At 41.6% G+C, this 23,029-nt stretch overlaps 1 protein-coding gene across 2 annotated transcripts; it reads left to right on the plus strand.

Moving 5' to 3' along the window:
- The first annotated feature begins 334 nt into the window (after positions 1-334).
- On the plus strand, positions 335-19,449 carry fxyd3 (FXYD domain containing ion transport regulator 3). 2 transcript variants are annotated; one of them, XM_030073463.1, is made up of 8 exons: positions 335-520; positions 13,131-13,189; positions 14,300-14,332; positions 15,372-15,395; positions 15,911-15,985; positions 16,241-16,277; positions 16,415-16,458; positions 18,577-19,449. In XM_030073463.1, exons 2-8 carry the CDS (start codon positions 13,156-13,158, stop codon positions 18,594-18,596), a joined length of 267 nt encoding a protein of 88 aa, XP_029929323.1. In that variant the 5' UTR covers positions 335-520; positions 13,131-13,155; the 3' UTR covers positions 18,597-19,449. The 2 variants fall into 2 exon arrangements, with proteins under 2 accessions (XP_029929323.1, XP_029929324.1); XM_030073464.1 differs by having other exon boundaries at positions 366-520; positions 16,418-16,458.
- The last annotated feature ends 3,580 nt before the right edge of the window (positions 19,450-23,029 follow it).

Raw genomic sequence — 23,029 nt, forward strand, 5'->3', positions numbered from 1 at the left:
ATTTGCTTTTGTTTTACTTTAATGGTTTGTTTATCTATCTATGTATTTGTTTATTGAATGGTTTTTGGTGTCATTTTGTTCGAGCTGGAGCTGCTGATGTATCTCGGACTCGGAGAATGGAAGAAAATCAGTCCAATTGGGCAGATCCCGGCATCTTCGTTCTCGACAAGCAAACATTATCCCGGTCTCTCCTCCTCCTCCTCCTCCTCCTCCTCCTCCGCTCGGACCGCGGCCCTGACTCGGGATCAGCCTCCACGCCCCTCTCCTCCAGCCGCTAGGAAGAACAAACTGATCCAGGATCAGGATTCTCCAGCGGGCTTGTCGCCTCCGCGCTGTAACTCCAGTGTGTTAAACTCGGCCCCCTTTCCAAAACGCCAGCCAACCTGTTGAGTGTCACTCTGCTGGGAGGGTGTTGGCGCACTGTGTGGAGAAAAGTCTCTGCTCGTCAGTCTTATATCCGTCTGTGTGCGCGATTTCCTCGATTTTTTTCTTGCGCTCATCCGGATTCAACGCGTCACAGGTAAGTGTTAAAAAATAAGTTAATACGCCGCTGAGGGTTTGTTAAGTTTTTTATTCCCGCACATTTTGACTTTTAGGACGTTCATTCCCCCTGAATATCCTGGAAAATGCGTTTCTTCACTTGAGGAGCGCAGGCGCGCCTCAGTGTTGAGCTCAGTTTTACTGCTTCAAACAAGTTTGTCCGCATATGTAGAACACTCCTTAGTACACTCAGAAATTACTTCTCTATTTTCACACTTAAGTCGTTAAAAATGAAAAGCTAAACCACGGATCAGCCAATTCTTAGTTAGATCAGATCCGTCTTGTGTACTAATAAGATATGATCATTCTGAAGTATACAGAAGCACACTACAAGGTTTTAATGTCATCCGGTTCTCATCAGATGGGGGTTTCTGCTCGAGCCCACAGTCTCAACACAATGGAACGGCACGCGCCCGCGGGCCAGCGTGCGTGATGGCCGGAGAGCCGTGCGTAACGCGCCTGGATCATTCATATCACTTACTTTCATGAAAGCCTCGCTGTCTATGAGTGAATCGAGCTCGATATAAAGCTGCCACAGTGTGTTGATGTGTTTGGTCCAACTGCTGGCCTGTAAGAAACTGCATCAAGTCTGCTTTTTGGAAGAAGATCTATCACGTGTAAAGAAAAAGTGGAGTAATTCCAAATACTGAGCAGCTTGGCAGTGGTCAAAGTGAATTTCTGGGGGAAAAAATCAACTACCTCAGTTTTATTGTTTTCATATATTTTCATGTATGAAAAGACCCAAAAACGAACTCTTTAAATGCTGTATTTAAACAGCTTTTGTATAGAAATGATACCGTCCTACGCTTTTTGATGACATTTCTACGGTTTCCAAGTGTCACAGAATAGATGTCTGTGAAAAACGAATCTATTCTTTGATTCAAAACTCAACAGTAGCATACTCTTCATCTGTGTGTGTGTGTGTGTGTGTGTGTGTGTGTGTGTGTGTTCATGTGTGTGAAAAGGCCAGCTGATAAGCATTATGGTGATAACAGTTTGCTACTATATGGCACAAGGACAGATAGGTGACTATCCGGACAAGGACAGATGCATTCACTGTCAGACAGAAAGTGTTGGATAATGCGGTGCCACATTGTGTTACAGTTCAGTTTGCTGGCGAGCTGGTTCGACAGGTTTCTGTGCTGTTTCACTGCTGTTTGCTTGTCTGCTGAAGCCCATCAGAGGCAATACAGCAAAACGCTTCGAGCATTTTCCCTCAAGCGAACTTTAAACAACAAGACAGGGAGCCACTGGAAGTGTTAATGCTGCACTACACAACTTTCCCCGATTTAAATGACAATAGACAAACAGTATGTATTAGAAACGATCAGCCTTTGAGTTTCTGTGGCCCGGTGTGTTTCAGCTATCTAAAACATCAGCGAGAAAATACCAGATTTTGGTGTGAGTGGAGTCGAGGCTTTCTTTGCAGACTCACCGTGTTGCAGCCTTGCTCAACAATCAGAGAAATGTGCTGTAGAAGAGGCAGGGATCGTGATTTCTCCACAGTAACCTCAGCAAGCATAATGTGTTTTATTAATATTAATGTTGAATTTTGATCACAGACATGCCTCACAGTCAACAAACTAGCTAGCTGGGAGCAGCAACGAGTTCATGCTCCAGAAACATGATCAGGCTGAACTGCTTTTCATCAGTTCAGCTGAAGCTGAACTGATGAAAAGCAGTATTGATATTCAATTTGCCTTCCATTAAGGAGTCTGACTTTGAATTATTTCAACTGCCAAAAGCCAAATTGTGTATTTTTGCCTCTGCAGTGTGAACAGTGCTGCTGGTTGGTGAGATGTAAAACTCAAAATGGCCAATTATCGCTTTAACCCTGTGAAACCCCGAAGGCCCAAAGGCTGGCTTATATTTTAACAAGTTTTATTTAATGAGAGGAAATGAAAGGAATAAAACTCCCCTCATTTCTTTTCACAGCTATTTTTAAAAATCACAAGTTTTGCGTACAGGAAGCATTTTTTTGTTGGATAATGTCTTGTGTAACAAAAAAAAAAAAAAAATCTTAACCCTAACTGGGAAAAAAGTGGAAAAAATTCAAACAAACAAGATTTTAAAGAGATTAAAGGATGAAAATAAGAAAAATAAGAGAAATGGGGTCTATCATTATTATTATTGTTGTTGTTGTTATGTATTTTCTTTTTTTAGATGGGAAAGAAAAAAAACATGTTCATAGGGTAAAGTGGTGATCTTTTAAGAAATATTTTTTCAAAGAAATATAGGGGAGTTTGTTCAGAGAGGTTTAGATAAAAGCCCATGTGTGACTTCATGGGTTTTAGAGGGTGAAGTGTGAGAGGCAGAGACAGTAAGAAGGTATCTGTGTAGTCTCATTCACCGACTCTTCTGCACAAACACACAGACTGACACTGATGTGGAAACGGACTTTCATGGATCCTCCTCGCACATCTCTCCCTGTTTAATATCTGCTCTTTTTCATTTGACCAACATACAGGCACTGTAACACGACTCACATGACCAGAGTTTGTAAAAGAGAGGCAGGAGAGGCTGAGAGAGAGAGGAGAGAGGAGACAGAGAGTTGTCTTTCCTCACTGAGGTTTGACAGACTCTCACCTGTCCTCACACGACCACAGTGCCTAAAAAGAAAGGCAGAGAGAGCGAGGGAGACAGTCGAGAGAGATGAGAGAGGAACAGTTACAGCGACAGCTCTCTCTCTCTCTCTCTCTCTCTCAAGTGAAGCAGCCTAACACCTCTCGTCTCCTCACCTCCGCTCACATGACTGACTTTGGTGGCTCACAAATACAAATTTAGAAACGGCAGCAACAAGTCATTGATTTTATATCAGAGATGTGAGTGTGACCTTCTGTGCGGCCCCTTTATGAACACAATGCCTTCATTTGTAGCTCAACAGAGATCAAGCTCAAGTATGCCTTTTATTTTTGACTCACGGCAATGTAATTACAGTTACAGTTACAGAGGAGGGAAGACAAACAAATGCAATGGAAAGAAATGAATGATAGAAGGTGAGAAGTAAATGAAGGATGGAAAATACGATAAGTGTGTTAGAGGCTATTTAAACACCCATTCAACATGTAATGTAGGTATTCCCTCATGTTTACTCAGCATCTCATATTTCTGTTTGTATTCAATCAATCAATCAATCAAATTTTATTTATATAGCTAGTTTTCCTCTGTGGCGTGCGCATCCATGGGGAAAAGACCGGCTATTAGAGCGTCTGCACCTGAGTCTTTGACTGCAGGTAGGAAACGGTGCCCCCTAATTAAATAACCTTTCCATTAGGGCTGGCTCACATGGACAACATCAAACTTTGGTTCACTTTCAATCTCAGAACACATCGGCTATTGTCTGATGATGACTTAGCCTCGAGGCAAGGACCAGTTTTTAGGGGCTTCCGGTGTAGCTGCTGGCTGCTCGTGTCCACACGGTAACCCTAGATTTGCCTCTCAGTTGTCTTGCTGCGTATTGACAATAAGGTTTATTGCAACTTTGCCCAGATTTGCAGAACACTCAGACACTCTTGCACATGTGCACTTGTTTCAGTACAGTAGCACAGGACCCTGCCCTGACCCCAACCCTAACCTTACCCTTACACTTGCCCTTACCCTTAACCCTAACCGCACACACAAGAGTTCAAACTCTAGGCAAATTTTAGGGTTATCATTTAGATGAGACCGTACTGGCTGCTCACTTTCGCTTCAAATTTCCAATTTCTGTTTTGGTGTCCTTTATTACACGAGTGAAACGGTTCTCCACACAGTACACAAACATCAATACTTAACTATATGTAGTGTGTAGAGCCTGTAGAGAGACTACATTACCTTTGAGACCAACAACTTCCATATCGATATGTAAAGATATTGTAGGGAGGACTACTGGTGCTTCCATAAGATATTTATACACAAGAGATTTTGATAAATAATCAGTAATGTGGATATGATGACTATGGAGGTAGAGGCAAATAAAAGAGCAGTTACAACAGGCTAATAAGCTCAGAAAAAAATGCATTCTTTTACTGTTCCTTTAAAACCAAGAAATTGCAACCCTTACACCATATTCTATTCATGATATTCAAAATCCCAGACGACATCTGGTCTCATATCATATCATTGATACAATATCAATATGCCACCCAGGCCTTTTCCATCATCCTTCTTGCTGAATCTGAAGCAGCAGCTGAGTGATCTCGGGGCTGCAGATTGGAAGCATGAAGCCTGTTGCTACTCACGGCTAACCTTGTGGTTACTATGTGTGACTCATGGCTCCAGTATGCTCCACTCCCACTGTCTGCCTTTATGCCTCCTCTTTCCCTCCCTCGCTCCAACACTCTTTTCTCCCTCCACTCCCATTTCATCTCCCTACTTTTTCTCCTTCGGTCCTTGCTTCCTCGCTCCCACTCTCTATGAATTTCTTTCTTTCAATATGACCCCCTTCTTCCCCCTCAACCCTACCGTCCTGTCTTCCTCGCTCTGGCTCCTTCCCTCCCTCCTTTCCTTCTTCATCATTCCATTGCCTCCAGTCACTCCCCGCCCTCTGTCTCTTCCTTCCTGAGCCTCTCGCTTATGTTTCCGTAATGTAGTAATGGATGGGACATGTTCGGAATCAGCCGAAACTCCTCTTTCGGCAAAAGCTGGGAGCTGCTCCCATGAAGCTAAACAGCAGCCACAAAGATCAGCAGCCCGCTCTGTGTTAATTCAGGAATACATTTGAAGGTTGTGTAGTTCATCAGACACAGATCAAGGCATTTAGTCCTGAAAATAAATAAAAAACAAAGTGACAATGTGCTTGAGGGACTGAATGTAGGAAAAACTTTGTCAGCTGTGATAAAAGGACATTCGTCACAGTTTTGAGCAGGTTTATATTGTACTGTGTTTAGTGTCCTGTACCAGAGGCCCTTCTGTGTGTGTGTGTGTGTGTGTGTGTGTGTCTGGCTTGGAAAGGATGTGTCCCCCGTTGCTGGACACAGGAATCCAGTGCCTGCTAATTTAGGAATAAAACATGCCACTGAGAATAGGCAGCTGCCTTTGTAGTGCTGTACAGGAACACACACACACACACAGAGAGACACACACACCAATATCAGTCAAAGGGGTGGGTGGAGTGTTGGAACATGGAAACACACACAAACACGATACTCCAAAAGCAGTGTTATTTGGGAGATAAGGTCAGAGCACACAGAGAATAAAATGCGTTCACATTCTTTGGTGTTGGCATACAAGTGAATGGTGAGTTTATCGTGTGTGTGTGTGTGGGGCCACATTTAGGACACATACATGCACCTCATACCTCTCTTCACCTCACAACCGCTCAGCTGTTGAGAGGGGAGGCTCTGCTTCCCATCGTGGCAATTTGAACAGTGAAACGCTAGTGACACAAAGGGCAGTGTGTGTGTGTGTGTGTGTGTTTGTTCATCTGAGTAATCTTGAAGCATTATAGACGTACTATATATCTGTCAGATTTAACCCTATAAAGCCATTTGTATCATATATGACACACGTTATCAAATAACACATTCTGTTTTCAGTTTAATCAATACTTGACCAAAATACTGTTGTATACCTTTGGACACTTCCCCTGTTCACCCTGGACCATACCATTGGCACTTCAAGTACTGTCATATATGATACAGCAGAAAAATCGTAGGTAATAACATATTTTTTGAACAATCTTTTTTTTTTTTTTTTTTTAATAGGATGAAATAAAGGGTTCAATTTCAATAAATTCTTTCATAGTTCAGGCTTTATAGGGTTAAAGCTGACCTGGCTGCTTTGTCCCCTCTCTCTCTGTGAAGTGTTTGACATTTTACAACAGACTTTCTTTTTCCCTCAGTCAAGCCCAACTTCTTCTGTAGGGATAAAACACAGCAGCTCAGGCTTACTGACTTAGACACATACTTGTGCGTGTGCGTGTGTGTTGGTTGAAGTTTCAAGCAATTTAGCACTCATGACTATAGATCCATGAGATATTTCTCTCTCTTTAGACCTACATCTTTTCCTCGTTGTCCAGCTCAGTTGCCAGGAATAAAATGTTGGCACATTGTGTTTCTGCAAAGCAAGGGTATGTTGAAAGGACACATTTTTTCATTTGCATTCTGCGTTTATTTCTTCAGTATCTGTGCATTTTCTCAGGAAACGTACAGGTAGATACAGAGATAGATACAGTACCACCGGAAATCGCGAAGCAGTGTAGCCAAAATGAGACCAGTCTATGAGTGAGACATGAAGAATAACTTTTTAAAAGAAAAGAATTTCCCCGTCCTCCTGTCGTGATGTGTTTAATGACCTTTCAGACCGCCACCGCCTCCTCTGCTTTTGCCTCTTTGTAGCAGCTCCATCATTACGACCTCCTCCAGCGTCACCATGTTTGTTGTCAGAAACTTTGGACTCTGTGCTGCCCTCTAGTGGATTTATTGTTTAACATCCACGCTAACATAAAGGACACATGAGCGTATGTGGGCAGTGATGAAAAATGAGCCTTTAGTCTAAACATTGATATGCAACATATTTTTGGTTCAGGATCGTTGACATTTCAACATATTTGTTGGTTTACAGAAACTTCAAATGGCAACATTTTTTGGGTTGCACTGTCTGTAATGATTGTGTTAATGCAAATTCCTTGGTACTAAATTGCTTTACCAGCAGACAGAGTAAAAGCATGGATTAAACAGATAGTATTACACACTCTCACTTAGCTAACTTCTATTGAATGAACTCAGTCAGAAACCAGACTATTCCTCAAATTGCATGAAACACTCAGATCGCACTTGAGGACCCACCGGCCTGTAGAGCGAAACTCATCCCACCAGCTGCTGTTGAGGCTCCAAGTGTTGAACTGCTGAGGCCCAGGCATGTTTTATTGCTTCACTGAAATAGTTTTGCACATAGAAGTGTTGATGTTTAAGGAATAGAGAGATAGAGTAAGGAGAAATATGAAGAAAGTGAGGCTGGAGGGAGGTAAATGTAGAAATGAGTATTACATTATGAACACAGTGTTTAGTGAGTGGTGGATTACTGGGATGGAAAATGGTGATTATACACCGTGCTCCTTAACTTCATCGCAACATCTCGCTGCTTAATTTGTAATTAGCTTTTTTTTTTTTTTTTTTTAATTAAATATGCAGCTTGACTCAAAAGTAAAAACGTATTTAATGTGTCAGTAAGTGGGTGGGTGCTTGGATGAGTCAAGAACTGATGATTAAAACAGTATTGAAGGTTATTGCATAATCTCACAAGTGGATGTGGAGGAGAGGATGGAAGCGTGAGAGCATGACAGTGAACATGAGCGTGAAATAGGGCTGGGTAATAAATCAATATTACATTGATATTGTGACATTGTCTGGGATTTTGGATATCATAATAACGTGATATGGCAAAAGTGTTGTCTTTTCCTGGTTTTAAAGGCTGCATTACAGTAAAGGGGTGTCATTTTCCGAAACTTTTGTAGGTCTATTATTTCTCTACCTCCTTGGTCATCATGTCCATATTACTAATGAGTTTTTATTAAAAATGTCATTATGGAAATTTGGTGAAAGCACAGATAGTCATTGTTACAGTATTGTCACGATACCGATATTGAGGTATTCAGGAGGAGAGGGGTGAAAGGGCAAGGAAAGGGGGAATAGAGGATGACAGGTGAAAACAGGAAAGAAGAAGAAAAGAGACGAGAGAACAGTGGAGGCAGAGAGAGGTGAGAGCGTAGCAAAAGAGGAACAGGGAAACTGATTTCAAACAAAAAAGTGATTCTTTTGGGGATATCACAGAGGGAGAAAGATGTCCTTAAAAGAGTGAAAGAGAGACAAAGGCGGGGAATGAAAGAAGCAGAGAGAGAGTGGACAAGTGGTCAAAGAGAAAGAGAAAGACGGCCTCAAAGACAGAAGCCTGGGAAGTGTGAAAGAGACATGCAGGGACAAATCCAGGGACATTGGAGATGCACGGAGATGGAAACGAAAAACAAACCAAAAAAAAAAAAAAAGCAGATGAAGAGACAGTCGGAGACAGGCAGAGGAGCGTGACTAGGCCAGAACAGAGCTCTCTTTATCCCGGGACCAATGAGAGTGGAAAAGTGGCTCCGCAGGGAATCTGTGACCAGAGGCCTGCTGGAAGAGAGACTACTCTTAAAGAAAAATGGTTCATTAGCCATAATCACAAGAGAGCATTCTTTAATTTTAAATAAAGGCCTTTGCTGCCTAGAATGTTTTATTATATCAGTTTTTATCAATTATAAGTGAAAGTTGGTTCCTTTGTGATCAAAAATGGTTGCTTTGTGATTATGGCCAAAGAGCCTGTGTTGGTGCTCCAGGATGCTGATTGTCTGATCTTATTATTAATCATTTAAAGTCAAAATGTGCGTGTCATTTTGAAAATAATCCACAGATTGAGTAATATTGAAAATAACTGATTGCAGCCCTAGAACATGGATGGCAAAGATACAGGGTGACTACAGACATCTGTGGGCACATCATACACAATATACAGTTTATTATATATTATTGAATATTATTACAATATATTAAATTCACTTTTTCCACCAGGCCACTTTTGTGTCGTTTAAAGTCACACTGAAATGAAAAATGACCACCTTGTTTATTTTCCATGCCAGAATATTTACCTATTTAACAATAAATTCTGGCTGATGTCCCATTGGTTGACACTTTTGCCTCTGTGCATTATGTCCCACCCCAACATCCTTTCATAACAGGAAATAGAACAAATTAAAGACGCGAGAGGCTCTCAGACTGCTGTTTCACTGTGACTTTAATGACCACACACACAATGACATGAATGCACACCACCAGCACTCCGCCTGGCCCCGCCCTGCGCTAACATTTACTTTAGAATATGATCTTCAAGTAGGAGCTTTTACTTGTCCTGTCCTCGCCCTCTCCTCCTCGTCTCCTCTGCCTGCCCTTTTGATCACTGTTACCCTTCAGTTTGTCCTCTGTGTCTTGTCCGTCTCTCTCCGCTGTTCTCCTCTCTCCTGTTTCTGTCCGTTCCCTCCGTCTCTTGTCCCTCTGTGTGCCTTTGATGTGAGGTAAACCATCCTCGAGTGCTTCTTGGCCCGTTTCCCATCCTCGACATTCCCCCTGCCTGCCCTCGGGTTGCTGTGGAGAGGCACCAGGAGAGAAACCTACGCCCTGCTCCTCTCTCCTTCGCTCTGCCAAGTCCCAAATACCAACAGCAGAGGAGGCAGCCACCTCCTTTGACTCTACTGTGATCCCCGATTCTTTAGTGTTACTGTTGGCCTCCTTTCTGTCTACCTTTTAGACAGCCTTTGCTCTGTTACATTTATGTCTTTGTTCTGATCAAAGCAGTCATTTTTTTTAAGTTATCACAGCTGTGGATTTCATAAAGATATCTCAGTTCTCCTAGACAGTCGATGGAACAGTACATTCTGTTCCAAGTCAAATATTTTTTCCGCCAGTTAGTCATAAAGCTCCAGCTTTAAGCAGAATGTGATGGGACTTAATAATAGATTGCTGCTCTAAAAGGCCACCGGTCCAACTGACAAGCTGATTTGAATACATAGATTTCCATAATGCAAATGGCCAGAGCAGGAAGTGTTCATCTCACATATACACAAAGATTTAGGCCTCATGTTCTCGTGGAGTTGAAGTTTTGTGTGCGTGTGTGTGTGTGTGTGTGTGTGTGTGTGTGTGTGTGTGTGTGTGTATGTGTACCCACATGTGTAAAGGCCTGTTTGTAATGGCCATGGGTGTGTTTGCTCTTCACTTTGAATTCCTCTAAGTGGAAAAGGGCAGTACGTGGAAAATCACTGCTCTGTTGCTGAGGGCGTGTCCCCAGCCAGTGCACGCGCTCTTGCTGCTGCCTCTAGGGAATAAAACATGGCAGTGAACGCAGCGTGCAGACCAGGCAACACAGATTAAGTAATACCCCTTTTTAAAAAAAATAAATAAATAAAAAATAAAGGAACAGTACACCCAAAATTGATAAGTGTGTCATTATCTACTCACCGCTGTGCCACTTTATAGCAGGTCAGGTGTCTTAAGGCTTAATTTACGTGAGACTAGTATTACCTGGGGACCTCGGGTGATTTAGAAATCCCCCACCCTACATCTGTGTTTCATGTGGCGCATTTGCATGGAATAAGCAAATCTGTGTTTTACTGGAATTCACTGACATTATCAATGTGACTGAAAATGTCAAGGCTCCATGTAACATCAGCAACAACAGCACTGAAGGTGTTTGTGTTGAGCCTGTTGAGAGAAAAATGTTCCTTACCGCACGCTGCCATGCGTGTCATCCATCTCATCATCTTTTGAGATTTCACTCTTCAGATTAATTTGAGCTTGCTCTTTTTGTGAAATGGTCTCCATGCTGTGTAGCTAAATGAGCCTCCTGAATTTGCACCCATGTCGCTGTTATGTATAAATTTCATTTCATTTAAACATTCGGTCGCAGCTTCCATAAAGAGACAGAAAAAAGGTGCAGAGGAAAAAAATGCGGAAAAAAACGCCCCAAATTACTGAGATGCCAATTCGCAATTCGCAGGACTATTATCAGATGATGTGTGTGTGCTGCACTGCAATTTTTACTTTACAAATGATTGATATGGTCGATTCACACTGGATTAAGATCATCGACAACCTCTGCAGTTATTACAAATTTCTAGGGGTCCTCAGGTAAAACTAGTCCTGTATGAATAGTAATACTAGTCCTTGTCATTTTAATTTTTGCATGAACTGTTCCTTTAAGGATAATAACAGCCTGAATAATGTAAATTCTGACTGGGCATCGAGAGGCTTTTTTCAGTTCAGCTGATAATGTCAGACAGGAGCACAAAGCACATATCACTCACCAGCTAGACTGTAGAGATGAGATTAGAATGACATTAGAGACAGAAATAGATCTGAATTGGTGAGTGCACATTAATAATATTTTCATGGATTTCTTTATCAGTTGTGGCATGTGGAAACAACAATAAAAGAAAACTGTAGTCACTTCAGGAGACCTGCACCATGTGCATATGAATGAATACACACTACTCTGTAATATAAGTATCACAGCTGCTTATTATGGCCCAGTAAGCATACAGTAAACCAAAGGAAAACATTTAAATAACATGAAAAAAGACAACTGAAGCTGTGGTGCTCTCACATGGCTGCAGTGTAATGCAATAGCGAGCGGGATTTTTCCCTCCTGTTAAGGCCCCATTAGAGCACTTTACACCCATCAACATCAGATCACATTTCTAGGAGAGTAAAAGAGAGAAAGAGAGACCACTTGATGCCCATCGAAATTATGCCAGATTCCTCTGTGTGTGTGTGTGTGTGTGTGTGTGTGTGTGTGTGTGTGTGTGTGAGAGAGAGAGAGAGCGTGGAAGAGAGAGAGATATGAGTGTTGTGTGCTCATCTGTGTGTAAAAGGGCATCCAGTAACCATCAAACAACAGAGAAAGGCAAAATGTTGCATCAGGCCCTCTGTTGACTGTGTTGGCTGGTACGAGCCAGTTTGGAGCTCGAGAAGAAGCTCTCGAACACACACACACACACACACACACACACAGTCACTCTTTTGCATATAGCCGACACACAGACTCACCCTCTTTTTCTTGTGCGTGGCTCATAACACGCTCATTTTCTCATTTGTCTCTCACTTGCACTTACAATACTCTCTCTGTCATTCCTTGTCTCACTCTCTTTCTCTTTCTTTCTCTCTTAGACACACACACACACACACACTGGGCTTTGCAGCAGTTTAAATCTAGTTACCTGTGCCGCTGGAACAGCAGATAATGTTATTTAGCCCAGCTGGGGTCTTCTTGTGGCTTTGTGTTGTTCAGCAGTCAGAACTGAACATCTCAGTCTCCAGTATTCATACGTTACTGGGAAATATACCACTGTTGTTTAGTTATCATGCCATTTCCTGTAAGGGGTGGACAGAAATTGAACCACTTCTAACTTGTTGTGCTCCCGTAGCCTGCCTGTGGTGCTTTACGGCCACAGGAATGAAACCCTGTTCATTAGTCATATGCTGTAATTGCTTAAAACCAGGAACTTTGGAAGAACGGCCTTTGTAGCATGGAAAATGTGTTTTGTGTTATAAGAAGAGATATTTTGTACTTGGGACCCCACTGAGAAAAACAAGTTTGATAATGATATCAGTGATTGCAGCCATGACATGTTCATTTTCATTCAGTTATTGAAGTTCATTATTAAAATCTAAGAATAAAGAGTGTCACGATTTACCTTGCCATTAAAATCCTAAAAATAAAATTAAAAGTGCTGTATGCTGTGCTGTAGTTTATAATTTTGTGACTTTATGTGACAGATTTTTCAAATGATATCTCATTTTAGGACAAAACCATGTAAGGAATATCAAACAATGGCAAAGTAATTTCTAATTACCTGGCAAATGCTTGAGTGTGAAGCAGGCCGATGCTGGGAAGAACATCTGTGCTCAGCAAACACAAACAATAAAAGTTCTGATTATCTGCCTTACAGTACAAAATCATGTACAAAAATTGCATTCATGCTCATCAGTCCTGTGTAATGCATATTTCCTGGTTCACTGGTAATGTTGCTGATGTTGATATAAGTGATGCTGATGTAACTTTTAAATCCACACACTTTATCTCCTCAGGTAAAACAGCCTGCAGAGCTTCAAGATGTCAAAGATCTGCGCTTTGGTGTTGATGACAAGTGAGTAAAAACAAAACTTTCTTTAAAAAAAATGAACCAGAAAGCTGCTCAGCAAGACAATCCTGGAATATGTTAGTAATGAACTACTTATTTAAAACACAAAAAGTCAATGCAAATAATTCTTAGTCCATTGTCAGTGTATTGATCATTTATTATCAGTCAAATCACTGAACCAGCCATTCAGTCAACCTCTTTGTAAGTTTTGGAAATTTATTTTGGACTTTTAGATTGTTATAATGACATGCCACCAAGTTCTTATTAGGAATCCAAGTTTCATGACCTGTTTTAGTGCAGAAAATGAAATGAAAGAGACAGAGAGAAGGCAGCAGTTCAGGTCACATGTTCAATCCCCGCCGGCGTGCCCCGTCTGCCTCCTCTGAATAAATACGTCTGTCCCAGAGTGACGTGGAAGGAAACAAATTCCCCGATGAACTAAAATCAGAGAGAGTCCAGAGCAACTCCACTGGGTAGAAAAGGTGAAACCACCACAGCTTCAAGTGTTACAGGAGAGAGAGAGAGAGAGAGAGAGAGAGAGAGAGAGAGAGAGAGAGAGGAACAGGGTTTATGCGAGCCGTGTCACTTCTCCAACAAAGAGGATCAGGGAGACGCTGGAAGGAGACAGAGAGAGATGGTGGTTTATGTAACACTTAGATCTGGATAGTGTTTGCTTCCCTTCCAGTAAACAGAGCAAAGATTTATGTGCTCCTACAGAGGCCTTTTATTCATTTGTGCAGCACTTTGAGGCTGCAACCGCTGACTTCCATCGTAAAAGGCACCAGCACTTTAATGCACTTCATCTTATGTCAAGACTGCGCCAAAGTCCTTTGATTAGATCAGTTTTAAAAAGGATGAAACATCACATCAGATGAAAAACGGTATGCAACAATCATTTAAAACTAAAATGAGTGCAGCTGGTTAGAACGTGTGATGCTAAACTGTCCAGTGAAACCATAGAAATTACAGGCCTATAGTATTTTTACCCACAATGCAGCTCCTCTATGCAGCTCTACCTGCTGGACCGGCCTGTTCAGAGGTAAAAGCCGTGAAAGTAAAATGATAGGCCTGCTGCCCTTCCTTCTAACGTGTGTCTGTCTGTCTGATCTTTTGCAGTTGTGTCCCTGGTGTTTGCAGAGGAAAAGAGCTGTAAGGACTCAAACTTTTCACTTGTCTCTTTTGTTTGATCGGTATACCTCATCCGTTGGTGTCTGGTCTGTTTTAGGAGGTTTTAGGAGTTTAGGTAGTGAAGGCATGCAGAAACTGCACAGAGCATCTTTACTGTTCATTTCTGGAGACCTTTCAAAATATTTTATATAGAACATAAAATGGTTCTGATACAGAGTTCCAAAAGGTCCCGTGCTTAGCAACTTTTTCAGAACTTTGTACGTTTTTTAAAGTTTAAAGTTCTGCATTTTCCTCTAAAGCTTAGATCAGACTACAGGAGTTTTAAAATCCTAACTGATTTTTGAATCGGGTTGCATCAGGCACATAAGGAGAATCTTCACAGATGACCTGCTCTCTAATCTTGAACATGCACACACTGCAGGATTTGAAAATAATGGTGCATCACACACGACTGGACATTATTAAGATTATCATGCCAGAAGTAGCAATACAGCACTTCACAAGCTTTCTTTCTCTTTTTATCTCCATGTCTTGAAAGACACTTCCAAGACATTTCAGCTGTCCCACACACCCGTACAACTGCTTATTGTTGCTTATTGAGGTCCAGCTCAGAAAGTAGCGACATAATCGTCCAAATTTTTAATCCTAAATATCAAACGTTTGAAAATAATCGGGATGGCCCTCGAGCTGTTGGGAGGTGTAAGATTGGATCTGTAAACCCCTCACTTTACCAGACAATCTGAGACAAACATCTAAACAAAAGCTTTTTCATGTTAATGCAACGTAATTTGAATGAACTATTTATTTTTGTTGACTGTAGTGCCATCTAAGTGGCATTGCTTTGCTTTGACTTGATTTGGCATGCATTGATGTGATGGTCGGCTCTGTCAATCATTAGTCAGATAATCAAACTAGGCCACTGGCTGAATGCCCATCTCAGTTTGTACTGTTTACCTTATTAAGTCATTATTTGATGTCTGGGTGTTTCTCTGTTTCCTAATGTTTCTGCTGTTTGTGACGGCTTTTCACTGACCCTGTTCATGTGTTTGTGTCCCTGCAGCGGAAGATGACCCATTTACCTTCGGTAATCTATTTCTTTATTTCTTACTACTGTCATCTCATGTCTTTCTAATGTGATGGAAGTGGGAAGATCCTCTGTATGACTGAAAAAGGGCCGTTAATCCTAAATTAAAAGGATGATGGAGAGGAGAAGGTGTTAACTTGTATCAGATCAATTTATTTACACAATATATATCACATTTCCTACATTTTCATTGTATTTTAAGTGTAATTATTATGGCCCTTCTTTGGAAAAGCAGATAAATGGGTTTGAGTGTGGCAGCTCATCTCCTCTCTGTGCATCAGTGGATCCTGCAAACGATGCAGAAATGTCATTAAGATGGTCATCAAGAGGCGATGCAGCCTGAGCAGCTTTGGATGTGTAAATTTAATTCACTTGTATAAACTGTTTCTTACAGATTTACATAGTCTGTTGATTTTATGTTTTTGATTGACTTTCTTGCAAAGCACTTATGAGGTGTAGCTGTAGTTTCCTTGTAATGCCAGTGCCATAACACTTGCTGTGTCCTGTTTGTGCAGACTACCACAGACTACGTGTTGGAGGCCTGATTCTAGCTGCCGTCCTTTGTCTCATCGGCATCACCATTCTGCTCAGTAAGACAAAAACACATACATTTTTTCTTCTAAATTTGTTGATGTCTTGTTTTGTTGTGCTGTTGTGGTGTTTGATGGAATCATTTTGCATGACAGCAACAACATAGACCATCATTAACAGATTGGCACACACACATACAGGCATGCATCTACACAGATTTGGATAGCACTAACACACGTACACATGCAAACATCATATATGATTTATGTCATTGTTGAATTTGTCATTGTTTCTTGTCTCTCTTCCTGCTGCAGGTGGCCACTGCAGGTGCAAGTTCAACCAGAACAAGAGGTGAGGCTGCACTACAAACTAAAATATTCTGTGCAATCATAATTTGTACAGTTATGTAATTTTGTTGAAAGGTAAATGTGGTAGAAAAGACTGCTGGTTTTGCTCCTCCCCTCTTACGTTTGTCCCTCTCCTCACAGCAGAAGGACAGGAAGCAGTGCTCAGCAGATGCTCAGCGACCAAGGTAGCCCACATTCACCTGCAGTATCAATGAACATTTCTTCCCTTGGCTCTCAAACTCTGAGGATATGACAACTGTGTAAACATTGATCAGAAACTAACAGGGGAAATATCAAAGCAAGAAAGATCTAACATTCTTGTGCAACGCAGATTCATGGCCTGTTTTATTCTCATGAATCAATGATTTCATTATCCGATCAACTGCCTGCCGTGGTCCGAGGTTATATTTACTCGCTCCATCTGTTCCACTGTGAATGACCTGATGTCACACATACGGGCGCAATATGAAATGGCTGTGTTATGTTGAATGAGCTGCAGTGGATCGTGCTGTTCCACAGGTGGTGGGACTCAGGTGGTCTGGTAGGCAGAGACAGGGGAGGGGAGATAAAGAGCGGCATGGCAGGCAGAGACATGAGGCGGCTACGTTAGCAGGTGACACAGCCGGTGACCAGAGGGCCTTAAGCAAGCCGAATATGTAAAAGTGACACAGACAGAGGCAGTTTCCGGATGGCATTAGTATTATTAGCGAAGGTCTGGAATTAGATTTTACCCTTGCACGTTGCCAGTCGTCCAGATGGAAAAATCATTTGTAGGGACTCTGCTAAAACAGATGTGATTGTTTGCTGCGGTACTATTCCAGGATACTGCAGATGCAGGGTGCTGCTACTGTAGTAAAACAAGATACATGAAAGCTTGTTGGCCCCAGCACACACCAGACATCATGCCAAAGTGTGTGATAGACCCACCTACGCCTTACAGCTACATGCGGGAGTGTAATCCACCAGTTATCACGTCAAGCGTAACGTTGTGAATTCGACATGCCACACTGAGACCCAGGTCCAACAGGAGAGAACACATCACATCACTCAGTTTTAAAATCACCTAAATGGCACCCAGTTTGTTTTAGAGTGGATTTTAAAGTTTGAATGATCACTTTTAAGGCTCGCAGAGGGTTTGCCCCAGAAAATAGCTGACCCCTTGACCCTCTGTGAGCCTTAATGCAGCCCAAGATCCTCTGGTGGGTCAGTCCTAGGTGTTCCTTGGTCAAACCTCAAAACTAAAAGGTGACCGGGCCTTTTCTGTTCCAGCCTCTCAGCTGAGGAATGTCCTGTCAGAGGAGATCTGGGGAAGTCTTTTAAAAACTCACTATTGTAGACTTTTACTGTTGTTTGTTTACTGATTTTAAGGGTTTTAATTCTTTGGATGTATTCTAGCACTCTAGCATTCTAACACTAACAAATTATAAATGCAGGACAAGGGACCTCTGTGATGGTTTCTACAGGGTAGACGAGGTAGAGGGGTTTCTACCTCTGTGATACTAGTGCATAGTGGATCCACGATGAAGGCTGTGTTTGCAACCACTGTAAACCCAGGAGCTAGGTTCAGATTCACAGCTTGGACTAGATATAAACAGGTGGCCCTTTAGGAGAACCACAACGCCTACCGGCCCAGAGCTGGTCTAAAGGGACGGACCGCCCTGACAAGGCAATTTCCATCATGACTCTGATGCTCTGACGCACACACACACACAGTAGCGGTTTTTCACATGGGCAAAGCAAGCAGCCGCCCGGGGGGGCATTTTTTCATGTCACATGGGGGGGCAGCACGAGCACTAAAAAAAAAAAAAAAAATCAGCAGCGCCGCGAAGCAGTTTTCTATTATTTATGCAGATGCAGGCACCCCTGCTTGCTGAAAAGGTGCCATGCACAGCATGGCCAGCTCTGGGAGGGGGCCTCTAGCGGCCAGAGGGGCGCCGGTAGAGGGGAAATTGGTGGGGGCTTGTTTGTTCTCCAGTTCAGTGGTATCGAAATAGGATTAACCTGAACATAGATAGATATGGAATAATTTCATTGTTGGAATTGCAGAAAGGAAGAAGGAAGATTTTGATTGCGGCTGTCCTGTAAACATTGTTTTATGCATCTGTAGGCTTTTCATAACATAAAAGTTTGAATTACACTCAAACTTGATAAATTAACACTTTAACATCAATTCTGTATATGAAATAATCCATAACTAAAAGTAAGAAATTTTGCATTTAAGCCAGTGTATTACATTTTTAAGGAGTGAATATCAACCATATGTTCAATTCAGAGGCTCACCTTTCTAAATCTTCTGTTTCCAGGTCGTGCCAGCGAGTGCTAGGAGCCAACCAGAGCTTGGCAACACAATGACTTCCTGGATCCGCAACCAATAGATATAACATGGAGGGGCGGGAGCTGGCTTTGTGACATCCAATAAGTGGCTTTTGTTTTATAGAGCAACAGGAGGTAGTCTGCTGAGTACCTGCAACCAGGTGTGATGCCTTCTGCGTGAACACCTGGGCTACTGATCTGCTGAATGCTCCTGTACACACACACACACACACACACACACACACACATACACATACACACACACACACACACACACACACACACACACACACACACACACACACACACACACACACACACATTTGTGCACAAACAAAGTTTTGCTATCCAGTGTCCCTTATATACAAACTGTCACTTTCACTTCAGTTGATTCACATTTCCCCAATACTGAGATGTGGAAAACTCTTCAACATGAAAAATCTCTTATCCAAAATGTCATTGGGAGTGATTGCTTTATTTTTGGAGTGTAGTTGCATTGACCAATTTCATTGACTGAACTGAAAGTGCCCTGACTCCAATCATGATGCAGACCTGTTACCAAAAAGTACCTAATGTAAGTGTCCACATAATTTGTCTCAGTGTCTCTCACCTTTTCCATTGTCTGTACTGTATCTATAAGATAAACATTGATGTAGATAATAGTTGCTTACTGTGACCATCCTAACCCACTGTCAGTGCTTTTAATGTCAGATATAGCCATACACTGCTACCAGATGGCATTATGATAATTAACGATAAACTGTTGATTTGTACGTTTAGCTTTACAAAACATAGTGGATTGCACTGGTCAGAGATACAGAACGAGTCTGTTAAGTTTCTATAAAAGAACCAACTGTGGGAACAACTTTGGCGTGCAGACTGTTCTTTGAGTGTGTGTGTGTGTGTGTGTGTGTGTGTGTGTGTGTGTGTGTTCCACCTGTTCATGATTATATTTTATTATAGGTTTTTTTTTGTTTTTTTGGTTATTTTGCCACTGAAATGAATTTTGAAAGCTGCAGACAACTGCGAGTGAACGACGCCCAGCAGCTTAAGCTTCTGTGCACAAATGAGGATTTTCTTTGCATTAACAGAGAGACAACTGAAGTTAAACAACATGAGTCCAAGACAACCTGAAGACTAGAGATGCTTTAGTAATCTATAGTAAGCAGATTAACTCAGATCAGCATCCATGAAAGAAACTGAACAGACTGCAGAGCACCACCTAGTGGTAAAACATATTGTCCCAAAACCAAAAAGGTCATGTAATCACCAATTTTGTGTCTCAACAATAACCATGAGTTTGCTGTCATTGAGCCAGACATCTTCCTGCCCAGTCATGAAATAATCAATATCACTCACTGCTTCAGTTTGATTCAACTTAATCTATATCTACAGTTCAGAAAACATCCAGCAAATTGAACCCAGTTTAAGAAATCCAGTCAAGTAAATTCTTCAAATGATGGTAAGTGGGTGAAATAATTTTGAAAGGGGAGAACGGGTGCCCCCTACTGGAACCATAAGGACAGTACAAGGACAGGGGAAGCCTGTTGCCTGTTCAGTGTTGTGTCCTAGGACCTTGTTCCACCATTTCATGTGTCTGTCTACAGTCTTTGGCTCCGTGCCTGTTAGGATCTTATTGATTCCAGTGCCACAGTGCTGTTCAACCACAAAATGAATAGCAGATCCCTGACAAATAAACAATTACTGTAAATAAGAAGTCTATGAAGGACAGTGATCGGGGGGCATTTCTCGACATGTGATCGATGACCCACATGTATCTGTTGACTCTCTCCAGTAAGTCATTTCCTTAACTGTCATGTAAACACAGTTGAATTCTCCCTGCAGAAATTAATATCCTGCCAGGAAATCAAAATGTCTCCCAGGTCACGGTGCTATGGCCATTAAACAGTTATTCTTGATCTTCAGAAACATAAATAATCATAAACATACATACCAGTGACATATACAGCATCAGCCCAAAGTTTGTGCACACTCTCTTTGAAGTGAATGGGAAGGTTTGTCCAACCACAGCAAAATTAGACAGAACAGTGAAATAACAGCCAGAAAAAAAAAACTTTAAAACTGGTCTACATGATCAGACACAGTAACCTTATCCTTTTTCCCATGCTTATCTGCACCATAAAGTAGAATCTTTTCTTTATAAATTATCCCTGCACTGTGTAGAGTCATCTGAATATGGGTACAGGCTTGTTTTCACTAATAGTTTGTCTGCAAGCATGCCGCCTTTGTCCTGAGGACGTGTTGGCCCTTTAAGAGTGATTTTCCTCCTCTTCTCATGTTCAGCTCCAACCACGACTCCACCCCATCAATGCCAGATTGTCTCCATACCACTAACAGGCACATGTGGGTCACATTTTGTGACTTGTGCCTGGAGGAGCAGAACGCAGCACCGTCTACTGTTTTTTGCCACAAGTCAGAGGAATATTCCCAAGCCTGACTGCTGTGAAGTTTAAAATATATATCTAAAATCTATAAATCTCTCTCACTCTTCTCTAGTGTCATCGTGCCATACAGTATAATGTTATAGTACACTGTGGTGCGGCCATGCCAGTAGTTTGAGTTTTACATGGTTTATGGTTAAGTTTTTTATTGTTTTGAATACCCATCTCTAAGATTTCTGCCCCTATACCAATACAATAAAGATGAATGGAATTTAGTTCATGCTACCAATGCCATGAGACTTCAGAAAATTCAAAACTCACTGTCAACAGTTCATATAAGGACTATCTCTTAGGAGATAGGAGGTGTTCTGATTATCCACAATATCAGGGACACAGCAAAAGCCGTTTTAAGAGATATTATTGAGACTTATCCCAAAACTTGGACTAATAAAAACCAAACCTGTCTTCATGGATAAATAGGCACCACTAGAGGGAACTCTTTAAAGGCCACTTTATCAACAAAACCTCACTGTCTAATTCTTATGCCAGGCAAAGGAGGGAAGTGGTGCATGGGTTTATACATGATGTCTTTCCAGTTCTTCCAGTTTTTCCAGTTCTTCCCTGGAGTCATGACTGATCCTGACAAGAGGCCTAATAGAAATGCAAATGGAGGTTCATATTTAGAATCACCTGGCCAGTTTGATTAGGGCGTCAGGTTAAGACGAGTCCTCTCAGGGCATATCAATAAATTATAGACAGATCAAACTCTTTTTTTTAATAATATGACAAACCTGATACTTTAAGGTTAGGATGTCGAGGTTCTCAGGTCACTGTTATCCAAGGGGAGCTGAATCAAGGGCAACTGGACTCTTTGCAGGTTCTTGAAGACGATATACAATAATATTAAAAAAAAAAAAAAACAGAATCTGCACGCCTGTTTTGTGACTTCACTGGGTCAACGCTACAAGCAAATGTTTAAAGGAGAAATGCAGAACCTGGTCAATAAGAGCAAAGAAATCTGGCTAACAAACAATAAATAATTAACTGATATGACTCACTGGTTACTTGAATGATTGATTGATTGATTAGTTGGTACTGAGTGCTATAATAGCCTACACATTTTAGGAAACAGCTAAAAAAAAAAACACACATTAATGATTAAAGGGAAGGACAGGTACAGTTGGGTCACTATAAGCAGGCTTCCATTGACACACTGTGAATTCTGCAGCATATTATTAGAATATTATTTTGATTGCCAGCTGTGATTAGTCTACTTCCAGTTGTCCTACTGTCCACTTGGCAGGCAGAGTCTCCCCTCCTATTTTCATACTGGGTGGCAGCCTCATGAGGGAGACAGAGGCATCAAGTCAGCCGGGGTAGTCACAACATTACCAGAAGTGGGGTGGCTTTCCCTTCAAAATAAAAACATAAAGCTCATCGTATATGGTATCCAGGCAACCAGAGCAGATGCCTGGAGCCTGCAGCATGCTGGGTATGCTGGCCCGGGACCGGGGGCCTCATGAAACTTTACAGCCACAAACTAGAGACCATGGCCATGCAGAGGAGGTTTGTTTTTCCAGGTATACTGATACTAAAGGGGAGTTTCTGAGCCATTTCCACAACAAATGCTCACCATCCAGGTGCCAAAAATGCAGTTCTGACAGAAATCTCTCAATGTCTCCAGTTTTTGATACTGAATCACAGCATTTTCTATGGTGTTCCTCAAGGTCTTGGTGTCCTAATGTGCTATTCTGGAGAGAATTTTGACCATTTCTATAAATTTTCTAGCCGACAAAAATGTTTAGATTTTGCACCAAATCTGTGTGACAAATGGTATCAATGCAAAAATTGCTGCAACAACTTATGACACATAATTGAACATGGGAATGGCTGTCATATATTTTCATCATAATGTTCTAACCCTTATACACTCTAAATAAATGAAAGATAGATAGGCGCCTATCCAACATACAATGTTTATTACACATTTATGACTATTATAACTTGACTTACAGTGCTCAGCTGCATCAAATCACACAAT

Source organism: Myripristis murdjan, chromosome 16, assembly GCF_902150065.1.
Source record: "Myripristis murdjan chromosome 16, fMyrMur1.1, whole genome shotgun sequence".
Taxonomy (NCBI): Eukaryota; Metazoa; Chordata; class Actinopteri; order Holocentriformes; family Holocentridae; genus Myripristis; species Myripristis murdjan.